Below are 15,953 nucleotides of genomic sequence, written 5' to 3' on the forward strand. Positions count from 1 at the left end.
TTTTGTGTTTGTTTGTTTTGTTTTGTCATCTAGCTCTTCCTCCAGTGGTTTTGGATGGGTTTCAGGGATTTCTTTAACCCTGAAATCATAGCAAAAATTTTCTCATAAATTTATTTATCTGGGGAGTAGATACTCCTCAAAGGTAAATTAATTTATCTGGGAAGTGCTTCTTCACCATACAAATCCAATTCTTGACTTTCATTTCATTCAGTGATTATGCTCCCTTTGTATAGGGTAGGACTACTTAATCTTGAACTTTCCTTTTGTCCTTTACCAACTCCAGATCACTGAAACAGCCACCAGATGAAAAATCCTCCCACGCGTAGGCCCAGCTTTTGCAATATCGCTTTTGGTCCTGGATGACGAAGGCTTTATTGCCCATTGGGAGCGTGATCGTTACTGTCAGGTGTTGTGAATCTGCGTGACACTTCTTAGCTTCACTTTATCTTTGGGGGGCAGAAGCAGCTGTGGTCAATTCAAAGGGTTCCTGAGTACCCAGTTGTCTCCCTTTCTGAAAACAGGAGTATTACTTTGCACCCACCAGAATCTTCCAGTGACCTGTATTATGTATCCAGTATAAAAGATGCCTCTGCATTCTGAGAGATGATTAACAGCGTTGTGGGCCCGGCGTACAGCATCATTGTGTTCATAGCTTTAGGCTGTACAGTTAATTATTAGCATTTTTAAAATCAGGTAAATATTTATATATATAAACATTGACTGTTCATTCTCGCGAGTGTGTTTGAATATCTGTAAATCAAAGGCAATTGAAGAGCTGAAATTCAGATTTCCTTACACTTGCCTGCCAAGTGGCCTCAATCAAAAGTAATTTTCTCCATGAGGGCACATAGAGCTCAGTCGTAAGACTTTTCTGAGTAGATATTATTATTTGTGTCAAATTACGTGCGGTGATTTTTCTGAAGTGGACTTCTGTGCCCACTAACCCATACACAGGAGGTTCCTTCATTCCCTCCTTCATTGGTGCTATTAATTGTACTTGTGCTTCAAGTGTCTCTTACCTTTTGAAATGTTAGTTTATAGCCACCGATTATCTGTAAGGTTTCCAGCTAAAGAAACATGCAATATAGAGAGTAGGGTGAGATCTAATCTTAAACCATAAATACTATACATTTTAAGAGAAATCTTTTTTGCCAGAGCCTGATTTGATAGCATGGCTAAAGAAATGGTTAGACATTTTAAAGTACAGTAAATTATATCAATCTGACACGTGCTTTGGGAGAAATTATTAAATCACCTTTCTCTAGCCTGTTCTAAATATTGACAATGAGATCTCATGTATTTTGAACAATGAGCTCAATAATTTTTTTACCTTTTATTTGGGATTTTGTAGTTCATTTTTGAAAATAAGTGCTTCTTTTCAACTACATGCTTTGAATTTCAAATCGATAGCCAACATAAAATAAAGCAGCCCCTGGAATATAGAATACTATACTGTCAATTAAGATCTTATAATCTTTGATAAAAAGTTATATGTGATATACAAGCCTTTTTTGACATGTTTGTATATGTGAATGGCTTGGTTAGACTTTTATTAAGTCTATATCAATGCTTTGTGGGTTTATTTTCTTTCAAATTTTCACATGAGATTTTCCATTTAATTTCTAATGAAGTTTTAATTTAATATTATACCGTCGGAGCCAACTCGTTAAGTCAGAATATTTTAAATAATTGTTCAGTTACCTACCTCATTGGGTTATTTTAAAGATTATATAAGAAAGTGCTTCGAAAGTCCTACATGAGACACAAATGAGACAGTCTAGGTGTCTTCTTTTGACCAAACTTTTTATCAAAATTGTTGCTTGAACAAAATAAAAACATGGAAGATATTCTATGTTATTCCTCGTTAGACTCGCAATTATTATTGAATTATTCAGATAACTGTTTTAGTGATTGTAATCTTTTACCTTATTACTATTTTGTATGTTCCTTGCATGTCTTGCTACTTGACATAATTGTTTTAAAAGGTGAAAGATTATAAATTACTTGAAATAATGAGTGAGAGAGAAAACCTAATATGAGATCCATGGTTTTGAATGTGGTTTGTGTTAAAACAGAATCTATGGGTTTTTTTTACGCTCCACCTGGAGTGGAAAAACAAACCCATCACATTACCAGAGTGTTTGGAATTAGGGCATTCTTTCTTCCTTAACATTTGTTATTTTGGAGAAAAGAAGAAAAAATAAATTTTAAAAAGCACAAAGAAACTCTGTAAGAATTTTTTCTTGGATGTCCCTTAATTTCTATCCAAAGCAACTAATTCTTTCCATGAAAATGTGTCATGTGAATTCAGCCCTTTGGGAACTTGCTTTTGGGAAAACAGCCCGTATATCACTGTGCTGTATGTACCTATTCCTGTTTGCTCACACGTATGTGAAGACTGTAATAAATTCACTATTTTAAATTATTTATAAAATTTCTGCTTTGGTCCTGAAAATTTCCTAGCACATTTCCAAGAAGTAAGAGAAAGAGACTGCCTAAGCCTTTTAAGTATTTAGCCTGTCTGATGAGACTGCTGACATGAGTGACAATTAGTACAAATTACCATAATTGTGTTCTTTGGAAGAAATGCTACAGTGCTTCTTTAGGAGGAAATGTGGACTTCCGCTTAGTAAAATGAGTCGGATACTTTGATTCTTCTGGGCAGTCGGAAATTCACGATCGGCAGTGTGGTATTCCCACGTTGTCCACTTCAGATCCATCTCAACAACTATAGCCCTCCCTTTCCTTTCAGTGAAATAGGTCCATTAATGTAATGCACCTCACTCTCATTCACTCTAAGGAAGTTGTATTTTTATTACAGAAAAAGTATCACATAAATACAAATTACATTTTTTCATTAGAAAACTACTTTTCATTTCAGAAAAAATTCAATTAATCATGAACAGGGTTATGCTTTCATCAGGGAGAGAAATATGTAATTTTTCTTCAAGCCTCAAACACATATAATGAAATCTTTTCTTGGAATCCACTCTTAAGATGGATTTTTAAAAGTATAGACTTTATTAAAATCTCAGTTCAATTAAAATGCATTCAATTACTCTAAATCTTTATTAAAATCTCAGGTAAAATTGTACAACAGTGTAAAAGAGACTTGTACTCTTTACCAGGCAGTTAATTCTAACAAATGAACATAAAGTGCACAGTTTTGCTCTTTAGGAGAGAATAAAAGAACAAGCTTTGGGCTTCGAGTTGGGGGTGGGGAAGGATGGGAGATGGAGGTTGCTTTCTGTGTAGTAACTTCAGGACCTGGTTTCCTTCCACTTCTTATCATAGGTCAACATTACTTGTTGATATGGATGTGACATTATCTTGTATGAGTACCCTTGGTACTACATGGCCTATCTATAGAATACATTTTCCTCACCACCTTAATCAAAAAGACCCTATTTAAGGATTTTATTTCACCCTCTTCTTTGGATGTTTTTTGGTACAGTGTCCCTGTTCTTTTTCAAGGGCCGCTAGAAGATGCCATTGAAGAGGAAGAAGAAGAATGTCCATCAGAGGAAACAGACATCATCTCAAAAGGGGACTTTCCATTGGAGGAAAGCTTTTCCACAGAATTTGGGCCTGAAAATCTGAGCTGTGAAGAAGTGGAATACTTTTGTAACAAAGGTAATCATTAATGGTTGGATGCGATAATGTGCGTCTGTTTACTCAGATGATTTTGTATGGTTGAAAAATGCACTGATAGAGTGGAGGAAGAGTGTTGAGAGTGCGAATACATAATTCAACTGTCTGAAAATACATGCAAGTTTTTTTTAAACATACAATATTATTTTGAAGGATAAAAGAAATTTTATAATCCATAAATCATATTGTATATTTAAACACATAGTTTCCTATTGATTGGCCAGTTAACTGTGAACGTTTTCATGTTGGTTGGCCAAATAACTATAATACATTTAATGTTTATTGTTTATCCTTTCAACAAATATTTACTGAATGTCAGTTTTTTTGCAAGGCACTGAATTAGCCATTGAGGGTAAGAAGGGAATGGGCCAGAGTCCCCACCCAAGTTTCTAGCTCATTCCTTTTGAAAACTGAGCGCCTTAACTGTTTGACATTGACTTTCAACATTGAGAATGGTGCTTTTTTTTAGATATTGTCAAATAAGAAAATACATGCTCTTTCTCTCTTCTAGATATTCTTCTTACATACTAACATTATAACAGAAGAAGAACCTGAGACACTATTATCTCTGCCTATTTCCAACCTTGACTTGGAGCCAAGTGGCCTTGCCAGTGACTATGTCCTCATTGGGCATGTATACTCATTTTTAACTTGCTTTTTTCAAAAATGAGTTTAAGATTTCTTATGATTCTTTTTAATTTCTTTATTTGATTGTTTTGCCTCGGCAAGTGAGATGGGTCTTCTGTACCTCCCACACCAATGTATAATTTCACAAGTGTCTGGATCACTTCCTTGGTTTAGAATAGCTACTTTTATTGATTTTACCATGGTTGTTTCCCAGAGGGCATGACTGAATGTCTGTATGTCTGTTTATGTTTCTGAATGCACCGTCTTTATTTTTTAGGCAGACAGAAGTTATGTGGAGTGATTTTTTACCTGTTTGTGTGAATTTGATGATGTGAATTGGCAGTCTGAAATCAAGAATGCTGATATAGCTTCCCCCAAAACTTCTAATATGCATGCCTCAGTCACCAAATATACATTTGATACATATTATTAAAACCTCAGTATAGGGCTTCCCTCGTGGCGCAGTGGTTGAGAGTCCGCCTGCCAATGCAGGGGACACGGGTTCGTGCCCTGGTCCGGGAAGATCCCACATGCCGTGGAGCGGCTGGGCCCGTGAGCCATGGCTGCTGAGCCTGCGCGTCTGGAGCCTGTGCTCCGCAACGGGAGAGGCCACAATAGTGAAAGGCCCGCATACTGCAAAAAAAAAAAACCCCAAAACCAAAAAAAAAACCTCAGTATAAATTTCTCTTGATTCTGGTGTGTTAGAAACAAAAGAAGCCAGCCAGTTCCCATCCGTGTGGCCAGTAGCCCTAAGACTGTGGAAATGGAACGGCGGCACCAGCAGCGGGATACATTGAAGTTCAGAAAAACTTTGACCATTAACTCCTGAAGACCTCAAGATGGCTTTGTAACATGGTCCTTGTCCCCCACATCAGAGACTTTTGGTTGAAAACAAGAATGGTATGGACCAAACAGGCCTTCTTAGTTAGTAGTCACTCAGAGTTCAGGCCAAATTAACATTTTCTCTTGTTGTTTTGGATGTTAGAACCATTTCTTGATGCTACACACCCACAGCAATACATATTAGAGCTGGCTGGAGAGGAGGAGTTTTTAAATCTGTTTGAAGACATCCCATTTTCCATCTTTATCGGGAAATATATCCTCTAGTGCATTGTATAGCACCTACCTTATGTTGTGGGATTACATTAAAGAAGGAACCAGTAGCTAGTAAGTATCATTTATTCTTCTTGCCCTTGTCCTTAAGAGTGAGTGTGTGGATTCAGACATTTTTGTCAACTTATTAATCCAGGGAGGCAGTACTAATAGTTATTATTAGGTGTATTTTACGTTTTGGGATCATCATTGGTGATGGCCTGTATTTAAGAAAATAGAACTCCAAGTTTTAAGTTAGTGGTTTCTTGGAAGAAAATAGACTTACGGCAGATGCTTATTACAGGATTACATAATTATGGTCCCAGAATAATAACCTCCATCTATATTAAACAGAGTCTTAACTCATGAAAAATAATGACAGGCCTTGAGGAACAACAACAAAAGAGAACTGAACTACAATTATTAGGAACATTGTTTAGTGGATATTTTTAACTTTGATAAATAATTGGAAAGTTGAAAAATATATCAAAATAATATTTAATATAGGATATAGATAATATATTAAATAAGATATAATTAGTTAATATATTGTACAAATAATTCTCTAATGTTTAGTTTGAAACTAGAAAGTAATGATAGGTGGAAATAAGAATTCTAATTTTCACATAATATTTTTTAGGATAAATACTACTATTACTATTTCAAACCACTGTTGCCTTATTTAATAGGAAAAGAATTTCATTATTTTACTCTCATAGAATGTGAGACCAGGGAATTCCCACTGAAGTAGTAGGAACTGGTGTGAAAGAGAGACAACTCTTTGATATGAATTGCAGCCCCTTGAGGTCATACAGGGATTCCAGGGATTCCTCATTTTTCATTTAAGTTGATTAACTATAATAGGAAGAGAAAATGTCCTCTCTGGAAAATTAGAATCTAATCTTTCTGCAGAAATTTACATATTAGTCTCAGTGACACATAATTATGTTTTCTTGCCAGTTGCAGGGAAAAAGATAGATTAGGCATTAAAAGCGTATAAGTATTTAAATGGTTAATGATGCCAGTGTCATGATTGAAAAAGCATGTAAAAATTGTTCTTCTGAAGAAAAATATTTTTAAGTTGGGATCACTGATGAAACATACTTTTTGCACATATTCTGAATCATTTATGACAACTTAAAAATTGTAAGTATATATAAGAAAATGAATTGGATTACTTGGGAAGTTTCTTTGTCTAAAGATCTAGCCATGATCAAAATCTAGCAATGACACAGTTGTTTTACTGGGTTCCAGGGGTAACATATTTGAACATCAAATGCTTTTTTCTTATCAAACAAAGGATAGGAATTTAAAAACTCAGATCGCAAAAACATGGTTAGAGTATCTTGTTTTCCAAACAAGGTATCTTGACACATTGTCAGAGAAGAGTACTGAGATACACATATAGTTACAATATATCTTCATTTATACTTTAGCAACTGTATTTTGTATAAAAGCAATCTATGCTATTGTAACTTTCCTTTTTAGAAAAGAAGAAAAGAAAATACTCTGTAGAGACATAGCTTATCATAGGTAAAAGTTACTTCTTCCTTTTGAAATTGAGCCTTCTACATTATACAGGATGTTTTCAGTGTTTAGAATGACTCTTATTATTGTGGTATTTTTCTCAGTTCCACATGGATATTATCTATTCTCTTGTCAGATGAGAAGGCTTTTTTTTTTACACATCTCCAAGTGTCTATTAATATTAGTGAAGTTGCTAGTTATATTATAAAGTGTGATTAAATGCGACCCGAATCACTCTCGTAATGTAATATTCCACGGAAATGTCAAAAAATGTTGGTCAGAATTTTGTCATCTTTAAATGTGTAGAATTCTTAATCATACAAATCTAAAGCATAAATAATCACAATTAAAAATGGAAAAGATCACTTTAATAAAACCTTGTTATAGTCTCAGGCCTAAAATATGAATCTGACAGTTCTGTTGCAGATTCCTGTTTCACTTTTTACTTTGGGTTAGTTGCATATTTTATGTTTTTTATTTTTCACCTCTGAAATGAATGAAATGAATTATATTTATAAAAAGATGATATTTCAAAGTTGCTTTGATACTTTTAGATTTTAAGAATTTTAGCAAAGTGTAAAGCAATACTTTCAATTTGCATCATCCCCTTTGGTGCAGTGAGTTTAGATCATTTGGCATCTTGCCTTACCGTATCTCAGAGAGGAAGGAAACAAGCAAGAATTATTTCCTTGAATTTGCAGATGACGAAGACATCAAGGCTGGGTCCATGAGTGCTACACGTTTCCTGTGGTACTGGATTATTTGCTTCAGTGACTTTTGTCTGCCTTTATTCTGGTTTATAGAGTAAACATGGAAGTACATCAATAATGGTTTAGAGCTAAGCGAACTAATGTAAATTGAAATATAGGTGGTCTGGAAAGCAACCTGGGGAGCTTTTAGTTATGTCACTACTGGCAGGTGGGAACTCTTATACATTAGCAATTCTTGGATAAACTCAAAGACAGTAAGTTTTATAGTGGGGCTGATATTGGAGCAGCTCTAAAACGGGTTTACTATTATTAATTATTTGGAAGACTGTTTCCTCCCTGCAATATTTAAGTTTGTTAATGACTAAAGTAAATTAACATGTCTTGGGATACATTCCAGGAGGATGTCACAGGATGTGTGAACAGGAAGAAAATTGTCAGGCCAGTATCACTAGGCTATTAGAATGTAATGCTATCAACAGGCAAACAAACAAACAAACAAAAACCTCCAAAGAAACTACATGTCAGTGAACTTTGAGTTAATCAATAATGATTTTCTGGAAAAGTTACCAAGGATCCTTACAAACTGGTTTCTGATGACATCATCTGTAAACAAAGTCTGAAAGGGAAATGATGTCATCAAAGTTGATTTTGGAAGAAAAACAAACCTTACTTCTAGTCCTACTATCTAGATATGGAGAATTGTCAGAGAAGTCACTGGGTGCAGTGCTTTACCTAGAGAGATGAATTAATGTTAGAGCTCTTCAATCTGGAAGGATTAGGGTTGAAAAAGAGGGGCATAATGGAAAGCCATAAAATAAGGAAACATATAGTGTAACAATGGGCGTTCTCACCACATTCAAAAAGATTTGACCCTGGTAATATGCAGAAAGTAAAAGTCATATTTCTCTTTTAAAACAGCTTTAAAGTAGAAAAATGCAAAGCATCTTAAAGAAATTAGAAAAGAGCCTGAGTTACTCAGACTTGGATTTAGCTCTAGGCCCAGAAGTAATTAATACCAAACCAAAAGCAAACATAAACAGATATTTAATTGGGTTGGCAGAAGCTTCCAGTTCTGTTCAGTAGACTGAATTCAATACAACTCAACTCATATATTAGGCATCTGCTATGTGTCAGACCCTTTCCTGGTGCTGGGGATACAGCAGTAGACAAACGTCCACCACTACTCTTGAGATGAGAGAGAGATAATAAACAATCAAACTCGCATTGTATAATATGACGGGTGATGTTGAACATTATGAAGAAAAACAACACAGTCAGGGTGATAGAACGCCATTGTGTGCGTGTGCACTGCATGCTATCAGTAATTTATAAGGAGTGATGATAGGGTAAGTGAACTTTGAGTGGAGACCTGAGGGAAGGGAGTGAGCTTCCGGTACTCCAGAGTCAACTTGGCTGTACCTATAAGGCTAATGTTGCAGAAAGCCAGAAGAGGACAGCAGAGAGCTGGGGGAAGTAAGAGAGGTGTGGCCATACCTGTGGAACTTCCAGCTCTAGGAATCTGTTGGATTCTTACCACTGTGGAAGGCCTGGGTGAGTCACGGAGGAGAGTTGAGGTATAACTGGGAGAAAAGGCATGGTCATGACACAGTTTGTATATACCTAGAGAAGGAAAGTCTGCAGAAAGTAAAAGTTAAAACAGGAAGTGGAAGCAAGCGAATTGGGGAAGCTGTCAGGAGATACAGGTAACTCCAATCAGAATCATCCCTTAGCCAAAGGCTTGATGAGACTCCATCTGTAGCTCATTAATGTAGTTTACGGAAGAACAGTTTGGGGGTGTTTGAGGCTGATACGAGTCACTTTGCTCCCTTCCACAACACCAGAGCTGGGTAGATGTTCTCTATAAATTTTCACCTCCTTGAATCAGAAAGAGAACAGGAGGCATGAGAATCAGAATCATTTCAACATTGTGCTAAACTATTCCTGCCAATAAGTTGCCAGACTCATTGGAATGTTCCTCTCCCCTACTTCCTTCCTTTCTTTCTATCATTTGTGTCATTCTGTAGCTTTGATTAAAAATTAAGAAATAACCGAGGAAAAGCCATATTTCTCATTGGACTATAATAAATTAAAGCCTGGATCACTGGCATTTGTCACCATTCCATGTTAAGTAAAGCAACAAAAATGTTATCTAGATTCTTAATACTAGAAGAAGAAGAAGAAAAAGCACAGCTTCATGAAGATTTGGTTGTGGGAGTAGTAACTGCTTATTTTTCACTTGATCCAGTGTCAAACGTTCATGCTATTTTGTTTCCTGTTTTCTTCTTTTCATTTTATTATTTTTTTAGTTCAGAAAGTCTATTTACAAATATTTCATAAATGCTTTTCAGTCACTCTGGTTTCTTTCCTCCTCATTTATGCCTTTAATGACACATTTTTGCTTCCTCTGATGCTTGGGCAACTGGAATCAGAATCTGCAAAAGGCAGCTCTACCGTACTCACTTTGAGTTCAATAAGGAAGGAGATCTGTACCGGCAACTTTGTTCCTTTTTCTTAACGGGATTAAGAGGCTGAGCTTTTTAAATTCTTGCATATAACATTGACATTTCCAGGGTGTGTTTGTTTGGACCGGGGAGTTCAAAGAGAAGGAATAAAAACGAAAAGCCAATATGACTTTGTTTTTTACCTTGCTGGAGGAGCTGTTTGTGCAAATCGCCTATAAGCTTATTGACCTGAACCTTTGACTCCTTGTTTTCTCTGGATTTGGCTGGAGTGGAGACACTGATGGAGCCCTGATAGAGCTGATTGAACAGCCCCCAGCTTTGCTTGGCACAGACCTCCCTTCCCTTCTCTGCCACCTCCCCCTCCCTCCACATGACATTATTGTGCCTTGGCAAACCCTCTGTTTTCCTGGATCCAGTATGTCTTTTTTTTTTTTAATTTATTTAAAAATAATTAAATTTTTCTTGCCTAACTCATCAAACAATGCAAAATGGAAGTAATTCTTTTTAGAACATAGAAATAGAGGCTATAATGGTGTCCTACTTTTATTTTTATCTCATAAGATTGGAAAAAGGAAGAAAATATTATGACATTGTGGTATCACTCTTCTGGCCATCTTAAAATCCCCCAAACATGGTTATGTTTGGGTCAGTTTGATTTTTTTCCTTAAGCCACAATTATTGAAAAAATGAAGGCAATTTGTGCTTACAGGGAGTCAGCATTTTCTCGTTTTTTTTTTTTTTTCTTTTGAACCAGAGGGTGTTCAAATTTTGTCCATGACTTAGTATTTTATTTGTAAGAGTCAGATCAAGCTTTATCTGTTTACCTTATCTTTGATCCCAGATATATCATTATAAAAATTTCAACAAAATTAACATGAGTGATTTTATGCAGTGTTGAAATGAGTCATGATGATATCATTTATTTGAATCATGTTTGATAATATATACTACTTTTTTGCATATGATGAACTAAATTCATTGTTTTCTCTGTGAGCTGACCATTAACTAATCTGCATTGTGCAATCAGCTAAAGGCATTTTTTAGATACAGTAAAACTTGATAAAATATATAATTACATAATTATAATTTATGAAACAGTTTCATATTGTAATACAGTGTATTTCATTCTGCTTCTAGCTGACTATGTAAAGTGTTGAGATATTTGCCTGTTTTAGTTATATCTTTATTTTATCAACATTATTATTGTTTATAATAAAAATTGAAAATTAATATAAAACCATATTTTACCATTTAGAGGAGTTGTCTTTTCTGTTTTGTGGTTATGGTTTCTGCAAGTGAGAGAACATTTTTTGACCTATAAAATTTAGTGTAAGTTTGTTGTTTTTCCTACAATGTTGAAATTCAGGAGAAAAGTAAGAATTTATTTAATCTCCTGTTATTTTATATATGTAAAGCTAAGCATCTGTATACTAGGAGACAAAATATTATCTGAATTATTGATTGACTTTTTGAATTATTCTGAATTATTCTGAATTATTGATTGACTTTTTCACTTTTAATCTAGTTATTTAATTAATCATTGATTTTAGCTGAATACCATAAAGGGAAACTATATATTTTTAAGCCCTTTTATTGCTACATTTTCTCAGTGGTATTTTGGGTAGAATGAAGAGCCCGTGTTTCTTGAAGGAAGTAGTTTTGGTCAAGTAGTAATTATATAAATTATAAAAATAGTTTATATAATTATATAAATAGTTATTCTAAATTAAAAATACAGTTTTCAATTTTATGTTGCTCAAATTAAAAAAATATATAAAACAATTCATGCAGATCTACACTAGTTTGCCAATCATTTACATCTACTAACTCTTAATTTATTTTTCTATTTAAAGAAAACTACAAGTGTGAATAGCATTAGGGAAGCCTGAGAAGCTAATTTATTTTAATAATATGGAATTAATGTGGTTGACAACTTTGAATCCTACTTTTGGTCCCATAATAATTTGAGATAAAATGTTATTTTAGAGAAACTGATCCCTTGGAAGTAGCCCTGCCTTTTCTGCTTCTTATTTTTAAACATCATAAATGATTTAAAAATATTTTCTTGGTTCTGCACTAGCATTTTTTAGGTTTAAATCAAATAAGATTTTCAAAGCTTTTAATCTTCTAATATAAAATTCATAGTTTCTTGTTAGTATGTAAAATTTCTCACAATGTTTTGATTATCATTTGAGAAGCAACAGGCAGTATTAAAGCATTTGCCCTTCCATTACCTGATGGGACAGTCTTCACCTCTGGTAGTGCTAAACATAGAATGTGTAAAGGGAAATGTGGAAAACTACCATAAGATGAATTTAATTATAGTAATGTAGTCAATCAGTTTTTTGTTGTTCTTAAAAGGTCAAGTAAAAATAACTGAATGTGTTACACCAATGAAGCAAATAGTGATAACGAATGCAGATTGCTGTTTCAGCTTCTTTTAGTAGTTCAATGAGATTCCAGAGATCGGCACTGAGACTACATACCAATTATAACAATTATAATAATGGTAATAACAACTTCCATTTGATGACTGCTCCCCAAAGCCAGACATCTTGCTGTACATGTATCATCTCTAATCAACTTACTGTCCTGCAGGGTGGATGTTGTTTCCACCTGCGGCTTCCAAAGGTTCAGTAACTTGGCCAAAGTCACAAAATTACTAAAGGTTAATACCAAATTCAAACCTAGGTTTCTGTACTTACGAAGAATGAGAGCTAATTTCATTTCCCGATGTCCATCATTATGTAATCCTTATAGAAGGAGATGGACACATTGGAAGAAGCCTGGCTGTATGAAGTATAAAACTCACTTTTTCAAGGTATTTTTAACACTTATTACACATGATGTGTCAGTCAAGATAAGGGCATACATAAAAACAAGACATTTTAAAGGATAAAGTAAATAAATTAGGGGTGTGCTTAAAAGATTTCTTTTGGTCCTCCTTTAAAGACTCTGTCCATATAAACCAGTGTGCAGTAAGTAGAGTTGGCATTTTGATATAATGAGAGGGCTATATTGAAAGCTCTTTAGACTCATTATACTAACTGGAAGATTATGTTACCCTGATTTGGTGGCATGAAATAAGCCACAATTTCTCATTGCTTGTTTTCTTGTGAAGTTGTTTTCAGGTAATTCAAAAGACTGGGGACAGCCCAAAATGTGTGTACTTGGGCAGAAGCCAGTAACAAATGTCAAGAAGTTTACAAATCCATCAAAACTGTTTGGATAGGAATTTCAGCCCCGTAGAAATGTTTGCAAAGTGAACTCTTTAAAACAGCTTGACCTTGACACAAAATAAGGCCAAATAAAAAGCGGAGAGAGGAAGGAAGGAAGAGGAGAAGAGAGCATTGTTTGCAGCGAAAGCTCTGGGCACTGTGAAAACTTTTCACTTTTCTGAAGGAAATGCAGTGCAGCAGATGGTAAGGGTGGACGTGAGATAAACATAGGAACTGGAAAAGTAAGCAATACATTCTAACAGGTTCTGTATCAAAGATCTGGAGAAGTAGAAAAGATTAGACAAGGAACTGTTCTGAAACTTGACAGTAGCTGTATCTTTACCAAGTCTTACCCACATAGCAGAGATGGAAAGTGGAATTGCACAGACAGTAGGCTGTGATTATATTTTTCTGACAGTGAGAAGGGAAGGTCTTTTTAAGGATTATTTTTGAAGATAGAGATTCATCGAGGTGGAAATCTATAGGACAGATGTATAAAACACTTTGTTCCCCCCTGCCTGTTTAAAAATGGAATTTGATGTAGCTTCTGTTCTTGCTGTACAATTAGCACAAGACACTGTACTTTGGGTCTTAGATAATCTTTTCCTTTTTTCAATGCAAATGATGGTCCAGACTAGTTAACTAACACTGAAAACCTATGTTACCTGTTTCTAGTTGTATAAGAATCGGAATGTATGAGTGCCTATAAATGACCACGCAGGTACAGAAGCAGATAGGGGGATATATAAAGAATGTTCTTATTTCTTAAAGATACAGTCGTCTAGTAAAGGAAGGAAAACATATGTACAAGTGAGGCAAGGGAATATGTATATATATGTATATGTGTATATATATGTGTGTGTTTATATATATATATATATATATATATATATATATATATATATATATATATATGGAGTGGAGGAAATGTTAAGTTTGGGCTGATTAAAGAAGCAGTGTATTCATTCTCAAGCTTCCTTATGGTAATGTGCATCATTCCAGTATGGAAACTACTCACCAACACGTGTCTGCCTCATTTAAGCCTGTGTCCTGCGCTCCTACGTCCTGTCCCAGTGACTGACTACTAAAAGGGAATACCACAATACAGTAACTCAACAAGAAGCAATTCTACAATAATGTCGAGTGACACTGATAACAAGAAAGAACGGGGAAAATAGCTAATATCCTAAGGAAAACCCAATTTAGAAAAGAAGGATGTTTTCTCCATAATACTGGCAGTTTATCTTGGGGAACTTTTAAAGTGGCACTAAAAAAATCAAATAATTAGTAAATGGAATGAATTTTGAAAGTTTATGTAAAATGCGTACCTTATCTTCACACTTATCATTGCCAAAAATATTAAATCTACTCATTCACCTTTTAAATTGATCAATTATTCAGTTAGTTTGATGTAGTGTAGTGTAGTGTAGCTTCAGAACTCCTCATTTGCACAGACTCCTTCCAAGGCCCTGCACCTAATTTTGTAATTATAACTTTACACTCTTCTTTTAAGAAGAGGCCTCTCAAATTGAATAAACTTCAGGCCCCACAAGGCCTGAATCGACCTCTGTTAGTACCTTCATTAAATATGGATGATCTCATAGGAGACAGCAATGATCAAGAATGTTGTCTGGGTTCAACTTCCTAATTTTTGGAAAACCTTGAATAAGATTCCTAAAATGTTTTGGCATTTATAGTAGATATCTGAATTTCAAATCTGTTATCATTCTAGGATAAGTTGCCCTGAGCCTAAAGAGAGTATAAATACCCATGAAAGCACTGTGTTAAAAATTAAAGCAGAGAGGGCAAAACATTCTCCCACACGTCTGAAAATCTAGGTGATGCCGTGGATGCTATCTCTGTTTTTCCTGTGTTACCAGCAGCCAGGGATCTCTTGCTGGCCCTGAGGGAGGAGGTGCTATGGGAAGACATTATGGTAAGAAGAGTTTGAACGGGTCTCTTGATAACATTCTGGGACTATCCCTGGTTGTGGAAGCGGGGTATGGGTCCGAGTTTGGACAGGGCTGACGTAACCTACAATACTTCTTTTCTTCCCCCAGAGATATGAAAAACTTCATTAGGATTAGATTCAGCTGTAAGAATAGGTTCCTGGAAGCTGCCCCCGGACTCTCCCATTTACAATCCATTGTCCAGAACTTAGTCTTAAGGAGTGGTCCACCTCAAGAAAAGGGAGACTGGGAAATGGGGTCTTTATTATTAGGTGGCCACATGCTCACCTCTAAGTTCTGTTACTATGGAGGGTTTTCAGTTTTGCAAAGGGCATTGTTTTTATTCATCTTTGCTTGATTATTGGGGTAATAAATGACTGAAAGCATTGTGGCAGTCAGTCCATGCCACATGCATGTTTTTGCAATCCAATAAATATTTATTGAACACCTACTATATCAGACATTATGGGACAGGCTGTGATTACCATGTGAGTAAATACAGTGAAGGTCCTGGCTATTTTGGAATTTACCTTATAGTGAGGAGGCAGACATTAATAAAATAATCACACAAGTGGTACAGGGCGGTTTGAAAGAGTGAGGAAGGTCAAAGCGTTCTTAAGAATGTGACACTTGAGTTGGTATCTAATGCTGAATTAATTAGGTAGAAAGAAGTAGTAGGGTTCCAGACAGAGGGAACAGCAAGTGATTAGCAAGAGA

At 35.3% G+C, this 15,953-nt stretch overlaps 1 protein-coding gene across 3 annotated transcripts in view; it reads left to right on the plus strand.

Annotated features, from left to right (window-relative positions):
* ZFPM2 (zinc finger protein, FOG family member 2) overlaps nt 1-15,953 on the plus strand; it is a 465,367-nt gene that overhangs the window by 101,852 nt on the left and 347,562 nt on the right. For 2 of the 3 annotated variants that reach the window (XM_073794662.1, XM_073794660.1), the window contains exon 2: nt 3,475-3,633. The exons of the other annotated variant lie outside the window; for it this stretch is intronic. In XM_073794662.1, coding sequence (XP_073650763.1) covers nt 3,475-3,633 — 159 coding nt within the window. The remainder of the gene's footprint in view (nt 1-3,474; nt 3,634-15,953) is intronic. 3 annotated transcript variants of the gene reach the window in all.

Source organism: Tursiops truncatus, chromosome 17, assembly GCF_011762595.2.
Source record: "Tursiops truncatus isolate mTurTru1 chromosome 17, mTurTru1.mat.Y, whole genome shotgun sequence".
Lineage (NCBI taxonomy): Eukaryota > Metazoa > Chordata > Mammalia > Artiodactyla > Delphinidae > Tursiops > Tursiops truncatus.